Below are 15,433 nucleotides of genomic sequence, written 5' to 3' on the forward strand. Positions count from 1 at the left end.
GAGACCCTGCAAGCAAGTGAAAACTCCCCATGCAAGTAGTGAAGGGTGTAATAAAATCATTTATTGCATTTTGTGCAGACAGGAGTCTAGAAAAATGAATACAGGTAAAGCAGTAAAGCATTAACAGGGAGCATTCAACAGCTGAGGAGCCACTCCTCCATTAATACCTGCACAGAGAACACAGGGGCTGTACTGAGGCGGCCTAACGCACGATACTGAAACAGTCACAGAAATTAAATGCAAGCCTAATACTTTTTTTTTTTTTCTTTTTAGTTTTTGGTTTGCAACCTGTTTTATTTACAAGGTTTTAAACTTAATTGCATTGCTCTGCACACAGATTCTCTAAAACACAAAGCATACTAGGTCACTACATGTCTATTGAAATATTGCACTCGAATAAAAGTCACTTGAATGGACGCAGAACATCTAGCTACAGTGATTAAAAGATTATTGAATGAACTGACTGGGTGATAACATTCATAACAAATATATTGCACATGTAGCACAGAAAGTGTTGTAACCAGCAACTCTCAGACCTGCCGGGCCTTCTGCTCGGTTTCAGTCCTGCTGCAGAGGGGGTCCCGACCCCCCCCGCGCCTCGCTGCGGCCCCGTGCCGTGGCTGCCTGGGGCAGCCTGGGGGGTGCGGGGTCCCCGGGGCAGAAACCGCGCCGTGCCCGACGGGGAGCTCACGCTCCTGCCGCGGGCATCGTCTGCACCATGGCGAACAGCAGAAGGATGCTCCTTGGGGAAACTGAACACTCACAGAGGCCAAACGTGCAGGGCTGGGTTTGTAAACTAACATGCAGTGCTGTCTGCTAAAACTGGCCCTCTCCAGACCAAAGGCAAGTGAGAACTCACCGTGGAAACCAGCACCTTGCCTGCCGCAGCGAGAGCTGCCTGGCAGGGGGTTGAGGCAGCCCAGGCTGTGCCAAGAGCTGCGCCCTGTTCTTGCTGGAGGATGAGGAAGGGAAATGCTTTGTTTTAGTGGGACTGATGGAAACAGCTCGCCTTTTGGCTCCCCGGAGGAGCCAGGACTGCAGCTTTACCAAGGGAAGTTGAAACAGGGCAGAGGGGGAGCGGGACCTGTTTGGATGCTGGGAAGCGATGAAGCAAACCCGCCTGCCGGGCAGCACGCTCTGGCCTGGCGTCACCGCTGCTCAGCAGAGAATTTCTTCCCCAAAAACCCGCATGTGCAGCCAGAGCAAGAGCTCTGCCTGGCCCTGATGCTCCTGCCACTGGCTGCTGCTGCTGCCATAACCCCTCTGTGCTCGGGCTCTCGCTGCTGCCTCCGTGCCAGGAGCTGCCTGAGGCTCGCTGCTGGGCGGCCCCGCAGGGCTGGGGGCAGCTGCAGGGCAAAGCCGGGCTGTGACCAGAGGGTGACTGCGGGGGGGCTGCGTCTTCCGCAGGCGCAGAGCCGTTGGCAAGCGTTGCAGGCCAAACAAGCGTGGTGCTAGCACATGAGATGAGTGGGCAGGTCGGTGTGCATGCCTCCTCTGGTACTGCAGAAGTGCTTCAAATACTTTGGGGAGGCTGGAAACAGCACACGAGCTTGTGCATGGTGGTGTAGGGGCAGAGCCTGGCAAAGCCTGTGTCCCATGGGACTGCCCTTGCCCCAGGCAAAAGGAACCTTTCACCTGTGGATGCCTCCTGCTCTTGTAAAAGCTCTGAGCGAGCGGCAGAGGCAGTGGCCGGACCAGGAGCACTGCTCGGTGTGTCTGTTCTGCTCATCAGCCCAGAGCCTTTGTGCTGAGACAGCATCTCAGCCTGACTTTCCTCTTCTGTAAAAGCTGGGCTCCCCTGGCAGCAGGGAACCAGTCTCTTGGCACTATCTGTCTTCCACACCAGTCTGTGATGCAACCTGCTGCATCTGTGCAGCGAGCTGAGCTACCATGGCAGAAAGCCTGGCTGGGGCTGCTGGAGAGAAGGGAGGCACTTTGGGAGTGATGGAAATGTAGGAGCAAGGTATAAACAGGCACAGATGTGCAGCTGGGGCTTGGTTTTGGTCTGGGAGTGTGTCCAAGTAGTCTCTTAAAGCAAAAAAAAAAAAAAAAAAAAAAGCCAAAAGCCAAAAAAAGAGCACAAACGAACCAAAACTTCTTTCTATCCAAGCAGCCCCATATAGCTTTGGCCTGGAACTGGAGGAGTAGAGAAGCTCTGCAGAGGAAGAGGGGACAGAGTCCTCCTGTGCAGAGGGAGCTTCCTGCCCTCCCGGAGGCTGGAGCTGGGGGCTGTGGCTGGCCCCAGCCCGTAGGATGGGTGGGCGAGCACAGGGCTGGCTGCCAGGGCTGCGGGGATGGAGCAGGTGCCAACTGCTGCCCAGCCACCCATGGGGACGCTGCACAGCACCCGCTCCTCCCTGCTGGCCAGGATGCTGCGGGCCGCACGGTGCCGCGGGGCGAGGGGAGGCATCGGGGCCGTCTGGAGGGGGAGGAGGAGGAGGAGGAGGAGGAGGAGGAGAGCTCCAGCGCTGGGCTCAGCTCTGGCCGGGTCACCCTCACTGTCCACCGTGCGTGGAGGGGACATCGCGCTGCTGTGCGGGGCCAGGCTGACACAAAGCAGCCAGCACTGCCAGGAGAGGGCAACTCTTAGCAGGCTGCACTTCGAGTGGAAGCTCAAATCTGCTGTGAAACAAGTTCAGAAAAGTCTGTAATTTCTTTTCCCTGAAACTTTTAAGAAGCTAAATCAAGAAGAGAATGAACCCACAACCTGGCCCGTTCCCAGGGGCTGCTGATGGCTGGGGAAGGTGACAGCCTTCACCGCCACCCCAGGGCGCTCGGTGCCGGCGGATGGGCGCCCTTTTCTTGCAGGAGCAGCCTGTCACACCTCCGTCCCCACAGCCTGGTGCTAGCATAGCCCTGCATCTCTCAGTATAGATATAGATCTCTATATATAGACTTCATCTGGTTCTATTAACATAAATATGATCACTTTAAAAATACACGTACTGTATTATGTACACTATGTACATGGGGCCGGGGCCGGATGACGGCACGCCATGGCTGCCCCCGGCACCGCTTCCTGCGTGGTTCCTGGAACCGTTCACATTTGTTAAAAGCTCCTCAGTTTCTCTGGCATGAGAGATGCTGTGGGGGACGGGGGTGGCTCTGCAGCTGCTGCCGACGGTAGGACATGTTTGAGGGGCGTCCCACGCCGTCCCGCCGCGTCCTGCTGCCTGCTGCAGGGCTGTGGCGGGAGGGGACGGGCTCTGCACCACGCCACCCTGGCCAGTGGCTCCAGGGGCTCTGGGGTCTGCCCACGGCACTGCCCCAGCAGCAGCGTGGTGCTGGGGAGAGGGAGCGCAGCCACGAGTGCCAGGGGGGCACAGGGCCCCTACAGCCACCTCCCTGCTGCAGGGCCCAGCCAGAGCTGCTGCAGCAGGGCTGAGACCAGTCAAACAGACTTTGCATATGTTAAAAACTACCCGCAAATCCCAAGTTTCCTAGAGCCCCATGGCAGCACCTGTGCCTGCCTAGGACCAGGGTTAGGGGCTAGGGGTGAAGCCCTGCAGACGCAGCGGGACATAGGGGACTGGTGGGCTGGCCAGTGTGGGGTCCAGACAGCCCCCAGAGCCCCCAGTGTGGCACCAGTTCTGCGCTCAGGCCACGAGCAGGCACAGGTGCCTGGGGTTGGCGGCACCCCCACAGTCCCGAGTGGCTCCGACTGACGCCGTGCACGGTGGGGCATCTGCTCCACTGCAGACACTGTGGCTCCAGGCAGTGACCGCAGCACGAGAGCCAGGGCAGAGGGAGCCGGGGTCAGCGGGGAGGGGGACAAGGATCATCACCACCCACCCCAGGCCAGAGCTCATGCTGCAGTGGGATTGCTGCTCTCCGGCATCCCGACCCTCTCGGCTGCCCCCCACCCTCTGCCCCCTCCAAACCATCTCGAGTGCCTCTCCGTGAGCACGGCCCATGGCCTCCAGACGGGCAGCAGCAGTCGGGGCGCTCCAGGCCCAGCACAGTCAGGGGCCCCGGCCCTCCCGGGGCCAGCGGGCACTGCCAGAGGTGGGGAGAGGAGCATCCGGCGAGGAAAGCATGCTGGTGGCCTCTCTCTTCTCCCAGCACCTCCACAGAGAGGCAGGGCATGAGCGTCGGGCATCGGGCAGTCACAGGGCACAGGCACATCCAGCCAAGCTCCGCAGGGGGGTAGCAGCACAGCAGGGCCCGGGAGCCCATCTCGGCACAGCTGCCCTCCTGCCTGGCTGGGGGGGCCGCGAGGAGCAGCGTGGGGGCCGGCAGCGGGGGCTGGCCCTGCTGGGGCCGGCGGTGGCGGCAGCGCTGGGCTCCGGTGCTCAGTCCGCGGTACACTGTATATATTTATATATAAACAAGGACAGCAGTGCTGTGACGTTGCAATGAGGAACAGCTGCTCTGGTGCTGGATGCTCCCGGAAGATCTGGTGCTGCAGTTCGAATGGAGAGATCAGGGGCACGGCTAAAGCCAGGTGAAGTTTTTGCGCACCGGCTGCCATCAGGCCTTCCCTCCTCCCCTCCAGGAGCGCGGTGCAGGGGGTGGCGGGGCTCTCGGGGTGCGGACAAACCTCTCTCGCGCGGTATTTCAGGAGTAGATGGTGATGACTTCCCGGCCCCCACCACGCACCAGAAGCACTCGGTCCAGGTGCTCTGTCAGCACCTCCAGAAACTCCATGTCTGCGTGGCTGTCAAGGAGGAATGCCAAGAGGGAGCACGGGGACAGCCCTGCACCCGGGGAGCCGCTGGGCTCCATGTCATGCAGCTGGGACCACGTCTGAGCCCCTCGCAGCAGGCAGCCACCCCGCGATGAGCCGGCACATCACGTGCGGTGCAACACCGAGGGCCTGCCACCCCCCATGGCCACAGCGCACCCGCCAGGCACGCAGGCTGCTGCCATCGACACGGTCGGGCTCAGGCAGAGGCAGGAGCCGTGGGAGCGCCCGGGCTCAAGCACCAGAGCAGTGCAAGAGCTCCGGCCCCACCGGGGTCCCAGTCCCGGCCCCCACCCTGCAGAGAGGCGCTGTGCCCCGGCCCCGGGGCAGCAGGAAGGATACAGTTTTCATCCCCTTTCCGGTTGCGGGGTGGCCCCGGCATGTTCAGCAGGACCAGCTTGGCGTCCTGGGACTTTTTCACGATCACTTCGTTGAGCTTCACAGCTGTGTGCATCCTCCTCACGTTGGACTGGTTCCTGGGGAGACGGCACACGTGGGCACAGGGTCGGGCACAGCAGCCACATGCAGGGCCCCAAGGGGCCGGGGGCAGGCAGGGGGGACAGGACCAGGCTGCGGCACGAGCTGCGGGCACAGCAAGCCCTGCCTGGCACGGCCACTGGTGGTGCCAAACCCACACCGGTGGCTGCGAGCTGCGGGGCTGCGCTCGGTGTGCCTGCGCTGCCTGCTCGGGCTCACGGAGCCGCCCTTGTGCACAGGGCCCACGAGCAGCTGCCGGTTCCCCCACCCTGACCCCCCAAAAAACCCCACATACTTACAGGTTCTCCCACTCCCTGCCAGGATCACGATGGGGGTGGGAAAAGAGAGAAAGGAAGAGAAAATGAGTGTCAGGCACGCACCCCAGTGTCCCCCAGCACCCCGTCCTCCTGATGCTCCTGTGTGGGGACCCCGACCTCCCCCTCCCACCCACCCCTCTGCACATGGGGGCTCAGAGCAAGGATGGAGCCAGCACAGCCAGCCCCTGGTGCACCCATGGGCCTGGTCAAAGTGCACAGGGGACGGGGCAGCGGCATGTGGGGCCGTACGGCTTCATATTGAAGAAGTCCTTGATGCCCTCAGGGCTGACGGGGCTCTTGCTCTTGTTCTTCTCAGCCACGGTCTTCTCCTTGGTCCAGGTGAGATGCACCTTCTCAGGGGCCGTCTCCGCCTCATCGGCAGGGGACTGGGAGCTGCTGGAGAAGGTGGTGGCGTTTTTGTCGTGGATGAGCTGGACCTGCAGCAGAACAGAGGGAATGGTGGGCAAGGGGCAGGGACCAGAGCTGGCAGCCAGGCCAGGACCCCTCGCACGGCGCCTCACCTCCTCCTCCGGCTTCTCCTCTCCGTCGCCCACCTGCTCCTCGGGGACACTCAGGCGCAGGCGTGTGTTGGCTGGGTTCTTGCGCCGGATGGAGCCGCGAGACTCGTCCGTGATGCTCTGGATCTGTGTGGGATGGGGGTCAGTGGGGGGAGCAGGGCAGAAGAGGGCTCGAGAGGAGGCCCCAGCCCGGAGCTCCCGCAGGACCAGCACACGCCGAGGGGAGCTCAGGCACAGCCACCACGGAGCCAGCTCCCAGCCGGGCTGTCCTGCGGCCTCACCTCCCGCTCCCGCTCGTTCTTGGTGAGGTGCATTTGCTTGAGGATCTGGGAGCGCTGCTCCATCACCAGCGTCTTCTCATAGGTGTAGGCAGAGATGTCGCTCTCATGCTGTGGGATGGGGAAGCAGGAGAAACTGTGGGGCTTGGCCAGCAGCACTCCCTGCTCCCCTCCCCGGCCCTGCGTGGTCCCATGGGCCTGCGAGTCCCTGTGGTGCTGCCAGGCTGCACATCTAGACGAGTCTGTGCTATCTGCCCAGCTCTGCACATGACCACGATGCTGTGTGCCCCTGTGCCCCAGTGCCCCCAGTTCCGTGGTGCTGCACGTCCCCGTGGCGCAGCACCCTGGGCCATGGCACCCCCCCCAGCCCAGCACTCACCATCTCCACCACCTCCACCTCCGCTGTGATGCGCAGGTGGTACAGGAATGTCGTCAGGTCCTTCTTCATCTGGATGCTGTTGTCATCCATCTGTGCCACCGTGAAGATACGCATCTTGCACTTGCGCCAGACCTGTGGGGAAGCAAGGGCGGGAGGGAGGTGTGGGCAGGGCACGGTGGGGACGGCCCTGGCCCCAGACCCCCACCTATGCGCAGGGCAGAGCTACCTTGTGGTGCCGCAGGAGGAAGGGCAGCAGCATGAGCATCCCCCCGTCATGGACAATCCACCAGACGTCGATGTGGCCCTCCGAGAAGCGCTCCTGGTTGCCCGGGAACATGGCGACGTTCTTGGCCACCAGCAGGGCCAGGTGCCCGGCCGTGGTCTCTCGCACCAGCTCTGGGAGGGAGAGGAAGGGAAGGGAAGGGAAGGGAAGGGAAGGGAAGGGAAGGGAAGGGAAGGGAAGGGAAGGGAAGGGAAGGGAAGGGAAGGGAAGGGAAGGGAAGGGAAGGGAAGGGAAGGGAAGGGAAGGGAAGGGAAGGGAAGGGAAGGGAAGGGAAAAGCACCATGTCAGCCGGGACTGCTCACGGCTGCACCCCAGCGATGGCCGGGACAGGGCCCGGAGGCTGGAGCAGCCCGGCGGCCCCGCGCAGCCCTACCGATGAAGTTCCTCCAGGTCTGGTGGTCCTCCTTCTGGCGCCAGCTGCGGGGCCAGCCCACCAGCACCGTGTTGTGCTGCAGCCCGCCCAGCCCGCTGGACTGGATGAGGTGCGACATGCCGTCCCGCAGGTTGGAGGAGATCACCACCTGGCAGAAGCCCTTCACCTTCTCCGCTTCCATCAGGCGGCGGATGGACTGGCGGCGGGAGAGACGGCGTCAGGGACCGCGGGAGCCCAGCACTGAGACGGCGCCCGGGGCTGCCCTTGGGGCAGGGGGGGTGCAGGGGGCTGGTGCTGGAGGGGAGTGGGTTGTGGGGTGCAGGCTGTGGGGTACAGGCTGCGGGGTGCAGGCTGTGGGGAGGGGGCTGTGGGGTGCGGTGCCCCACAGCAGGACGGCGGCTTGGGGCTGGGACAGAGGAGGCTCGTCTGCGAGCAGAGCTGGCGCGTGGCTCTGCGCCGTGCCGAGCTGAGGGTGTCCCCGTGCCAGGGCTCTGACGGGCGGCAGAGCAGCAATTAGAGTTATTTACTCAGAGAAATTATAACATGTCTGCATGGGAGAGAAACTGTTTGCTTCTGAGGGCTTAATCTCATTAATGTGCCGCCTGGCTGGTGCGGAGGTGCGGGGGGAGGAGGGGCTCTGGCTCTGGTGGTGAGAGGCTCCCTTCCTGCACAGCCCGAAGCTGCGGCCACGAGGGCTGTGAGCAGGGCTGGGGCTGTGGGGACACAGCTGAGGGGCTGCTCAGCACAGCAGCACTGCAGCCCCCGCTGGTGCTGTGCCGAGCCCTGCAGTGACAGCCAGGAGGCAGGATCAGCACCTGGCTGCTGCCAGGTGTCCCGGGGAGCAGGGCAGGCATCCTACGGGTGCCACTGCCCCTCTGTGCCAGTGCCTTCCCAGTGCAGCCCCGCAGAAGGGCGGAAATGCCGGGTGCTCTGCAGGGACACGGGGGCCACGGCACGGAGCTGGCACCAGCCCCAGCGCAGGCGTCGGCGCAGGGAGGGACTGGCGAGCTCTCACCTCCTCGGCTCTCTGCGCCTGCGGGTGGTTGTCCAGGAAGGTCCCTTCCAGCACAGAGGCCACAATGGTGAGGCCCTTGCCTGCTTTGAGCTGTGAAGTGAAGGACAGGAGCTGTGGGTGCACCACGTTCTGCTCCTGATCCACACGGACCAGAACCAGCAGCTGGGGCCTGGAAGGAAGGTCCTGCAGTCAGCGCCTGCGGCCGCCCTGCCCGGCGCCGCGCCGCCGCCACCCCTCCACCCCGCGGCCTCACCTCCAGTTCTTGGTGTGGGGGGGCCCTTCCTCCAGCCGCAGCAGGGCGTAGCGGGCAGCACTCAGCGACAGCCCCCGGATCCCGTCACCCCACTCCTTCTCCGCCCTGCAGCACAGGGCAGCGCCTCAGGGGATGCTCACGGCTCCAGCCACCGGTGCCTGCACTGGGCAGCGCCAGGAGCCCGCAAGCAGTGGAGCGAGGCAAGAGCCCCTCAGCACCCGGAGCATCCCGGGGGGAGTGGGTGGGTCGTGGGGAGCTGAGGACCCCTGGGCGCTGCAGACCCCGCTGCGGGGCCGGTGGCGCTGGCCAGGATCTGCCAGCCCCTGAGCCGCCCTTACCCGCGGTACTCGATGTATTTGTAAATGAGGCCGGCGATCAGCATGGCGACCAGCGCGTAGTACCAGGAGCAGATGAACATCAGCGCCAGGCACAGGCTCATGCCCAGGAAAGAGAGGGTCCTGCAGAGGGCACGGCGTTGTCAGAGCCCCGCAGCGTGGGGCTGGGGTCAGCCGTGTGCCCGCCGCCCACCCGGCTCACCAGTGGTAGTAGCGGAAGCGTGGCCGCCAGTTGGGTGTCCGCAGCAGCGTCTGCACCGCGCAGGCCAGGTTGACGAACATGTAGCACATGAGGAAAAACCTGCGGGAGAGAAAGAGGCTGAGCCTGGCACACCGGGAGGCTGGGCTGGACCCGGGGTGCAGCCAGGCTCCGCTGCACGCCCCGACCCCGCGGAGCTGGAGCCAGCCAGGGCCCTGCCCATGGGCACAGGGAGATGCTTCACCACGGCTGCACTGGAACCCGTGGGACCCCACACCCAGAGCCAATGTGGTGCACCCCCAGAGCGGCCTCTTTTGGGGTTAAGGGGTTGTGGGAGGCCGTGTGCTTGTCCCAGCCCTCCCCAAGTGGCGGAGACACGCAGGGGCAACCTGCCCGGCCGGGGCATGGAGCACGAGGCCCGGCCGCCCCCTTGCTGAAGGTGTGTGTGCACAGAGCATGCTGCCTACATGGACAGGATAGGAGCCACCTCGTCCAGGGAAGCGATCAGGATCCCGATCTCACAGATGCAGGCGGTGAGCAGCAGAGCCCATGTGGGCTCCCCGTTGGCTTTGCCATGGCCGAAGACCTGGGAGTGGGGCAGGAGAGCAGAGCGTTAGGGGCTCGGCGGAGGCGGCACCGTGCAGCCCGTGGACGCAGCACACAGCCCAGCCCCAGCACAGGTGGTGGAGGCCGAGCTCCAGTTTGGGAAGGGGCCCGGGGTCACTGTGCCACAGATGTACCGGTGCCATGCACCCCCTGGCCGAGCTGCTCTTGGGGCAGTGACGGAGCTGGGGCCAGCAGTGCAGGGTGTCCCCATGCACCATCCAGAGGCTCCTCGGCACAGCCCCACAGGGTCAGACCCCCCCCCGTGTACCAGAGGCTCCACAAACTGGTGCAGGTCCCACAGGGAAGTGGAGACAGGGCCAGCAGCACGGGCACAGTCCTGTTCCCGACAGCCAGTGGCCCTGCCTGCCCCCAGGGGCTGCAGAGCAGCCCCAGCCCCCGGGACCCTCGCCAGGCACCAGGCAGCCGCATCTCCTGCAGCTGAGGGGGCGCAGGGAGAGGGGGCAGCGGCTGAGGGGAGGGTCTGGGGGGCGCGGGGGCTGCGGATGCATGTCTGGGCGCATTAGAGGGCGCAGGCTGCAGTCCTTGTGAGAAAGCTCAGAACATGGCTGGCAGGGTGGAGGAGCACAGTTAAAATTAGCCTGCTCTTCCCTGGGGGGAGCTGTCGGTTTGGATTTGGAGAGATGAGGTTGTGAAAACGCGTCTTCAGAGAGCAGATAAAATATTAAGTGGCACAGCAGCAGGGGGGAGGGGGATCCTGACCTTTCCCAGCACACTCCTCCCACTGACATGTCGTGTCCAAACCCATCACGGCCGCCACGGCGCCGGTGCCCGCGGGACGAGGGCAGGCTGCTGGGCAGCGCCGGTGCCCCGGGAGTGCCGCCGGGGGGACCTGCAGCCACAGTGGGTGCTGCAGACCAGGAGCTGCGTGGGGTCTGGGGACGCTTACCCTGAGGAACGGCACGATCCCATCCCTGGAGATGGCTTGCAGGAGGCGCGGGGCTCCGGTGAGGCTCTGCAGCCCAGCCCCGCACGTGGAGAAGAAGGAGCCGATGACAATGACCCATGGGGACGGCCACGCCAGGGTGCCGACCACCAGGTTCCCGTTGACAGCTTCACCAAACCTGCAGGGCACCAGCACCACTCACAGCTCCATCCCCTGGCCGAGCCCCAGCTACCCTTGCCCTGAGAGTGTCGGGGTGGTGCAGGGCCAGCTCCCGCGGCCAGCTGGCCACCATGGGACACCGCAGGGGAGGGGAGGGACAGAGGGGACAGGACGGGACGGGACGGGACGGGATGGGATGGGATGGGATGATGGGATGGGATGGGATGGGATGGGATGGGATGGGATGGGATGGGATGGGATGGGATGGGATGGGATGGGATGGGATGGGATGGGACGGGACGGGACGGGACGGGACAGGAGTGGAGAAGGGCCCTGCCCTGGCTGCTGCCTCTCGGGCATGAGCCAGGCAGTGCGGGCTCAGGTGGCTGGGGTCCATCCCAGCTCCTCTCCGGTGGCTGTGGGGACAGGGGGATGTGGGACGGGGGCTTCCCATCCCCTCTGCCAGCAGGAGGCCAACTAAGGCTGCGTGCAGCTCGGATCCAGTTTGTGTTGGTGCTGGCGACCCAGAAGTGTCACCCACCGCACGCAGCCAGCTGGGCTGCCCTACATACAGGGGCTGCCTGTTGACAAACAAGTGAGCTGCACGCAGCCCGGGGCGGGAGGGACCGGCAGGTGAGCAGCAAACCATGGGGGAAGAGGCACACGAGCCCCCAGAGCCTCTTACAAGGTTTGCACCCCCAAGAGCCTGCCCCAGCAGCGCACAGCCTCAGCACCCTCCCTTTGCATACGCTGTCCCCGCCAGACCCACAGTGCCACCGTGCCTGTTCCAGTCGTCCCAGTTGTGGCTCCCTGACAAGTCCCCATGCAGCTGTCCCTGTCCCCAGCCTGTCCCTCCCAGCTCACCCCACACCTGCCCCGCACGGCCCGGGGACACTCACTTGTCGCGCAGGACGACCCCCTCGATGCACGCCCCAAAGAGCACGACGGAGCTGATGTCTGCGGGGCAGTCAAGGAGAGCCTGGGAGGTGCAGAGCCCCCCACACCCACCCTGCCTGTCCCTGGCACCGCACAACAGAACGGGCAGTGGCACCCAGCTACCTTGCCAGAACCCGACCCAGAGCAGTCTCTGCCCTGCAGCCACAGCCTGCGGGGCCTCACCCACGGCGCTGCCGAGCCCTGAAGGATACAGACCGCAGAGGTGGTGGCGATGGCCAGGATGGTGCCTGTGGGGATGGACTTCTGCGCGTCCCGCAGGTCTCCCGAGCGGTTGGAGCCAGCCATGATGCCTGGGGAGAGGGGAAGGTGCCAGGGGTGGGAGCTGCACCACCGTGTGTCCAGGCCAGCAGCACAGCAGGACGCCCACTGGGCCGTGTGCCGGGGCATGGAGCAGGCACTCGGCTGCATCGCAGCAGGCTCCCCACGTCCCACCAGCACTTTCCCACCTGACCCGCAGTCTGAGGCCACTGAAGGATTAGGCACAAAACCCATTTATGTGACTTGTCTCGTTAGCCCTTAATTAGCTCAAGCAGGGGAGTTAGTGGCAGTGGCTGCAGGGAAAGGGTCTTGCCACGGCTGGTGCCATTGGGTCCAGCACGGCCCCACGGATGTGCCCTGCAGCCCAGCTGCTGCTGCACGTGGAGCAGGATCCCGCAGCGGGGATGCAGCTACCTGTGGCTCAGCCTGCATTATTGATGTGACACAAATCCATGAAAAATCACACCGTGCCAGCAAGCGAGCGCCAGGCGGGAGTGCTCCAGGGGCCGTGCATGGAGCGGTGTCGCAGGGCCATCAGGTGCCAGGACCCCCAGCACTGCTGGGCCCTTCCAGCAAGTGCGGCGCCAGGACAGCCTGCGGGGCGTCCCACCGGGCTCTGCAGCAGGACTGGGGCAGGGGAGGGCTCCTCCTCCCCCGGGAGCTATAAATACCGGCGCCACGGGTACGTCAGCACGGCGGAGCGAGGCACCCGGCTCCGGAGCTGCGTGGGAGGACGGGCTGTGATCCACCCCCGCGCCGGCACGGGGGCCGCGGCAGCGGGCGGCGCACATGGGGCTCTGCAGGAGCAGGCACGGCGGCACGTGCGAGCGGGGAGCCGGCGGCACCCACCTGTGACCGAGGGGAAGTAGATGCCCACGAGCAGGGTGAAGTAGGAGGTCATGTCGCTGAAGACGTAGGGCTGGTCCATGTCCACTGGCGTGTCGGGGGGGCTCACGGAGGGCAGCCCCCGCTTCTCCACGATCACACCCTTGGTCAGGTAGGAGCTCCAGAGGTTCTCTGTGAGGAGGCACAACCGGCGCGGTGAGCGTGAGGATGTGGCTGGGGAGCTGCCCATGCACGTGGCTGCGTCCCTGAGCCCTGCACCCAGAAGGGACAGAGCACGGGGGTGCCCAGCACCATGTCCCCTGCCCAGCCTCGCCAAGCACAGCCGCAGCCAGGGCAGTTGGTGTCCGGCCGGTGGGGGATGGCACGTGCCCAGCCTCCCATGGACTTCAGCAACACCGGGGCCACGGGGACACTGCTGGCAGCACGAACGGGTGCCCGGAGCAGGTATGTCCTGCCGCTGGCAGCGTCCCCGCAAGATACTGGAGCAGCTGACATGGGATTCCAGTAGCAAATAATTAAGAGGGTAATATAATTAATGCTGATCAACATAGGTTTAAGGAAAGTGGATCGTGTCAAAGTAACTTGATAGTGTTTTTGATGGGATTATGAGTGTGGGGCTGATGTAACAGGCTTAGTGTCCCCGCGTGTGCTGCCTTGGCCACAGATCGCAGCGAGAAACTGGAGCAGCAGAAAGCAGCCAGCGCTGTGGGCACGGCTGGGCAGGGGCCGGCAGCATCGCGCTGGGGCTGCCCCGTGGGGTCTGTGCAGGTCTGCGAGGACCAGCCCGAAGCACCTGGCACTGCACATCCCTCCCCAGGAGCGAGACGTCCCCTGACCACCCCCCAGGTTACAGACGGGTCTGGCAGCCCCCGCTGTGCACAGCCCTTGCCAGCTGCCAGCACAGCCCATGTCCTCACACAAAAGGCACATTTCTCCCCTCAAGGAGGGACCCAGAGCCTGGGGCACAGCCTGTCCCCGCACCTCCCAATTCAGTTACAGCAGCAGAGGCCACCAGCAGCCTCCTGAATGCTCAGCAAATACACTGCGCCACGTCCCCCCAGGGCTGCAGCTCCGACAGCCCAACACCCTGACCATGGCGGGGAGCATCGTCCTCCAGCACCCAGCTGAGGAGCATGAGCACCTGGGAAATGCACCAGCAGCTCCAGAAAAACAGGTCAAAAGTGGCTCCTCCCAGCGCATTCACGAGGTTTTTCTGTGCCCTGGCCGCCCTCCAGGCCCGGCTGAAGAGCAGCTCCTGCTCCCCAGTGCGTGTGCTCCAGCAGCAGCAGCACAGTACCCCCAAGGGGCAATCACTCCTCACTAAACCTCGGGTCAGTATCAGGCCTTCCAAAGGCGAAGAGAAAACAAAGGGAGGATTTATTCGTCCCCAGCCTTTCAGTGTCATTCAGAACTGTCGGGTTCCCACTGGCTGCTGAGGGCATCTGGCTTGGTCCTGTGGTGCAGCCGTTCCCACTGCTGGCATGGCCGCGCTTCAGAGCAAGAGCATCCCCCTGGCAGGGCTCACCTGCACTGCCCCGCACCTCCTAGACTGGGACCAGCTTTCTGCTCCATGCCTGAGGGGCAGCTACCCACGCACAAGCTGCCCGCCGCTCACTCACCCTGGATGAGGCCGCTGGCAGCACCAGGGATGCCCTCAATCTCGGTCACGTTGTTCATGGTGAAATACTCGTCGCAGGTGGCGTTGAGAAAGCGGGAGGTGCAGAAGAGCTCCCAGAGCTTGGAGCCCACCGTCTCGTTGCCCTCCACCACCACCTTGGTGCAGAGGTCGAATCCGTGGCGCGAGAGGGTCCTGTTCCCCAGCAGGCAGATCCTGGGGGCGTTGGGTGCTCAGCAGCGTGCCGCCAGCCTGGCCCCGCCGCCCCGCAGGACACCATACTCACGGGAAGCTCGGTGGGTCGAAGGCTGACTTGATGACACCAGCATAGATGGCAAGGATGGAGAGGATGACGCAGCCCAGGAAGACCAGGGCAAACTTGTTGACATACTTGACACCCACGAACACCACGGTGGCCATGCAGGTCAGGACGCAGGTGCCGTAGACGCGCATGTTGTTGAGCATCGCCGCCGCCTCCCCGCTGGCATCCTCGGCCTTGAAGATGGCCATGGGTGGGAAGATGTAGGCCTGAAGGAAAGAACGGCATCACTGCCAGGCAAAGGAGCCTCGAAGGGCTCCTGGGGAGCACCCCTGACCCCCCACGTGGACACACTGCCCAGCAGCACGGGCAGGCAAGGGCAGAGCCACACTGGCAGGGTGCGAACCCTCAGCACTGTGTGGGGGGAAGGACCGTGGCACTCACCAGAAGGATTTCAATGGTGCCTAGGATGTACATTGCGCCGGCAAAGGTGGTGCCCAGGTAGAAGCAGAGCCCCACGGCCCCACCAAACTCAGGTCCCAGGGAGCGAGAGATCATGTAATAGGAGCCGCCCGCTGCCGGAGAGAGCAAAGGTTGGCCCCAGCCAGACCCTGACGCGCAGTCCCAGCTCGGCCAGGGTCCCAGAGGGCAGGAAGGGGCCTGGGTACCCCCAGGACACCGTTCCAGCAGGGAGCAGCTCAGCTGTCCTGAGCCCTGG

The 15,433-nt window shown here is 64.1% G+C and overlaps 1 protein-coding gene across 1 annotated transcript in view; it reads right to left on the reverse strand.

The window, feature by feature from the left end:
- The window catches only part of SLC12A5 (solute carrier family 12 member 5), a 29,975-nt gene continuing 14,542 nt past the window's right edge, over positions 1-15,433 (reverse strand). Inside the window, exons 6-27 of the mRNA XM_082773291.1 lie at positions 15,160-15,290; positions 14,743-14,984; positions 14,461-14,672; positions 12,845-13,012; positions 11,929-12,027; positions 11,680-11,737; positions 10,625-10,799; positions 9,579-9,697; positions 9,115-9,213; positions 8,916-9,035; positions 8,578-8,682; positions 8,325-8,493; positions 7,310-7,505; positions 6,880-7,049; positions 6,654-6,785; positions 6,278-6,385; positions 6,000-6,122; positions 5,728-5,915; positions 5,461-5,475; positions 5,027-5,160; positions 4,541-4,649; positions 1-4,402 (exon numbers count right to left, since the gene is read on the reverse strand). Of these exons, the coding sequence (XP_082629417.1) occupies positions 4,558-4,649; positions 5,027-5,160; positions 5,461-5,475; positions 5,728-5,915; positions 6,000-6,122; positions 6,278-6,385; positions 6,654-6,785; positions 6,880-7,049; positions 7,310-7,505; positions 8,325-8,493; positions 8,578-8,682; positions 8,916-9,035; positions 9,115-9,213; positions 9,579-9,697; positions 10,625-10,799; positions 11,680-11,737; positions 11,929-12,027; positions 12,845-13,012; positions 14,461-14,672; positions 14,743-14,984; positions 15,160-15,290 (2,855 nt within the window). The 3' untranslated portion in view covers positions 1-4,402; positions 4,541-4,557. The remainder of the gene's footprint in view (positions 4,403-4,540; positions 4,650-5,026; positions 5,161-5,460; positions 5,476-5,727; positions 5,916-5,999; positions 6,123-6,277; positions 6,386-6,653; positions 6,786-6,879; positions 7,050-7,309; positions 7,506-8,324; positions 8,494-8,577; positions 8,683-8,915; positions 9,036-9,114; positions 9,214-9,578; positions 9,698-10,624; positions 10,800-11,679; positions 11,738-11,928; positions 12,028-12,844; positions 13,013-14,460; positions 14,673-14,742; positions 14,985-15,159; positions 15,291-15,433) is intronic.

Source organism: Aythya marila, assembly GCF_965140915.1.
Source record: "Aythya marila genome assembly, chromosome: 16".
Lineage (NCBI taxonomy): Eukaryota > Metazoa > Chordata > Aves > Anseriformes > Anatidae > Aythya > Aythya marila.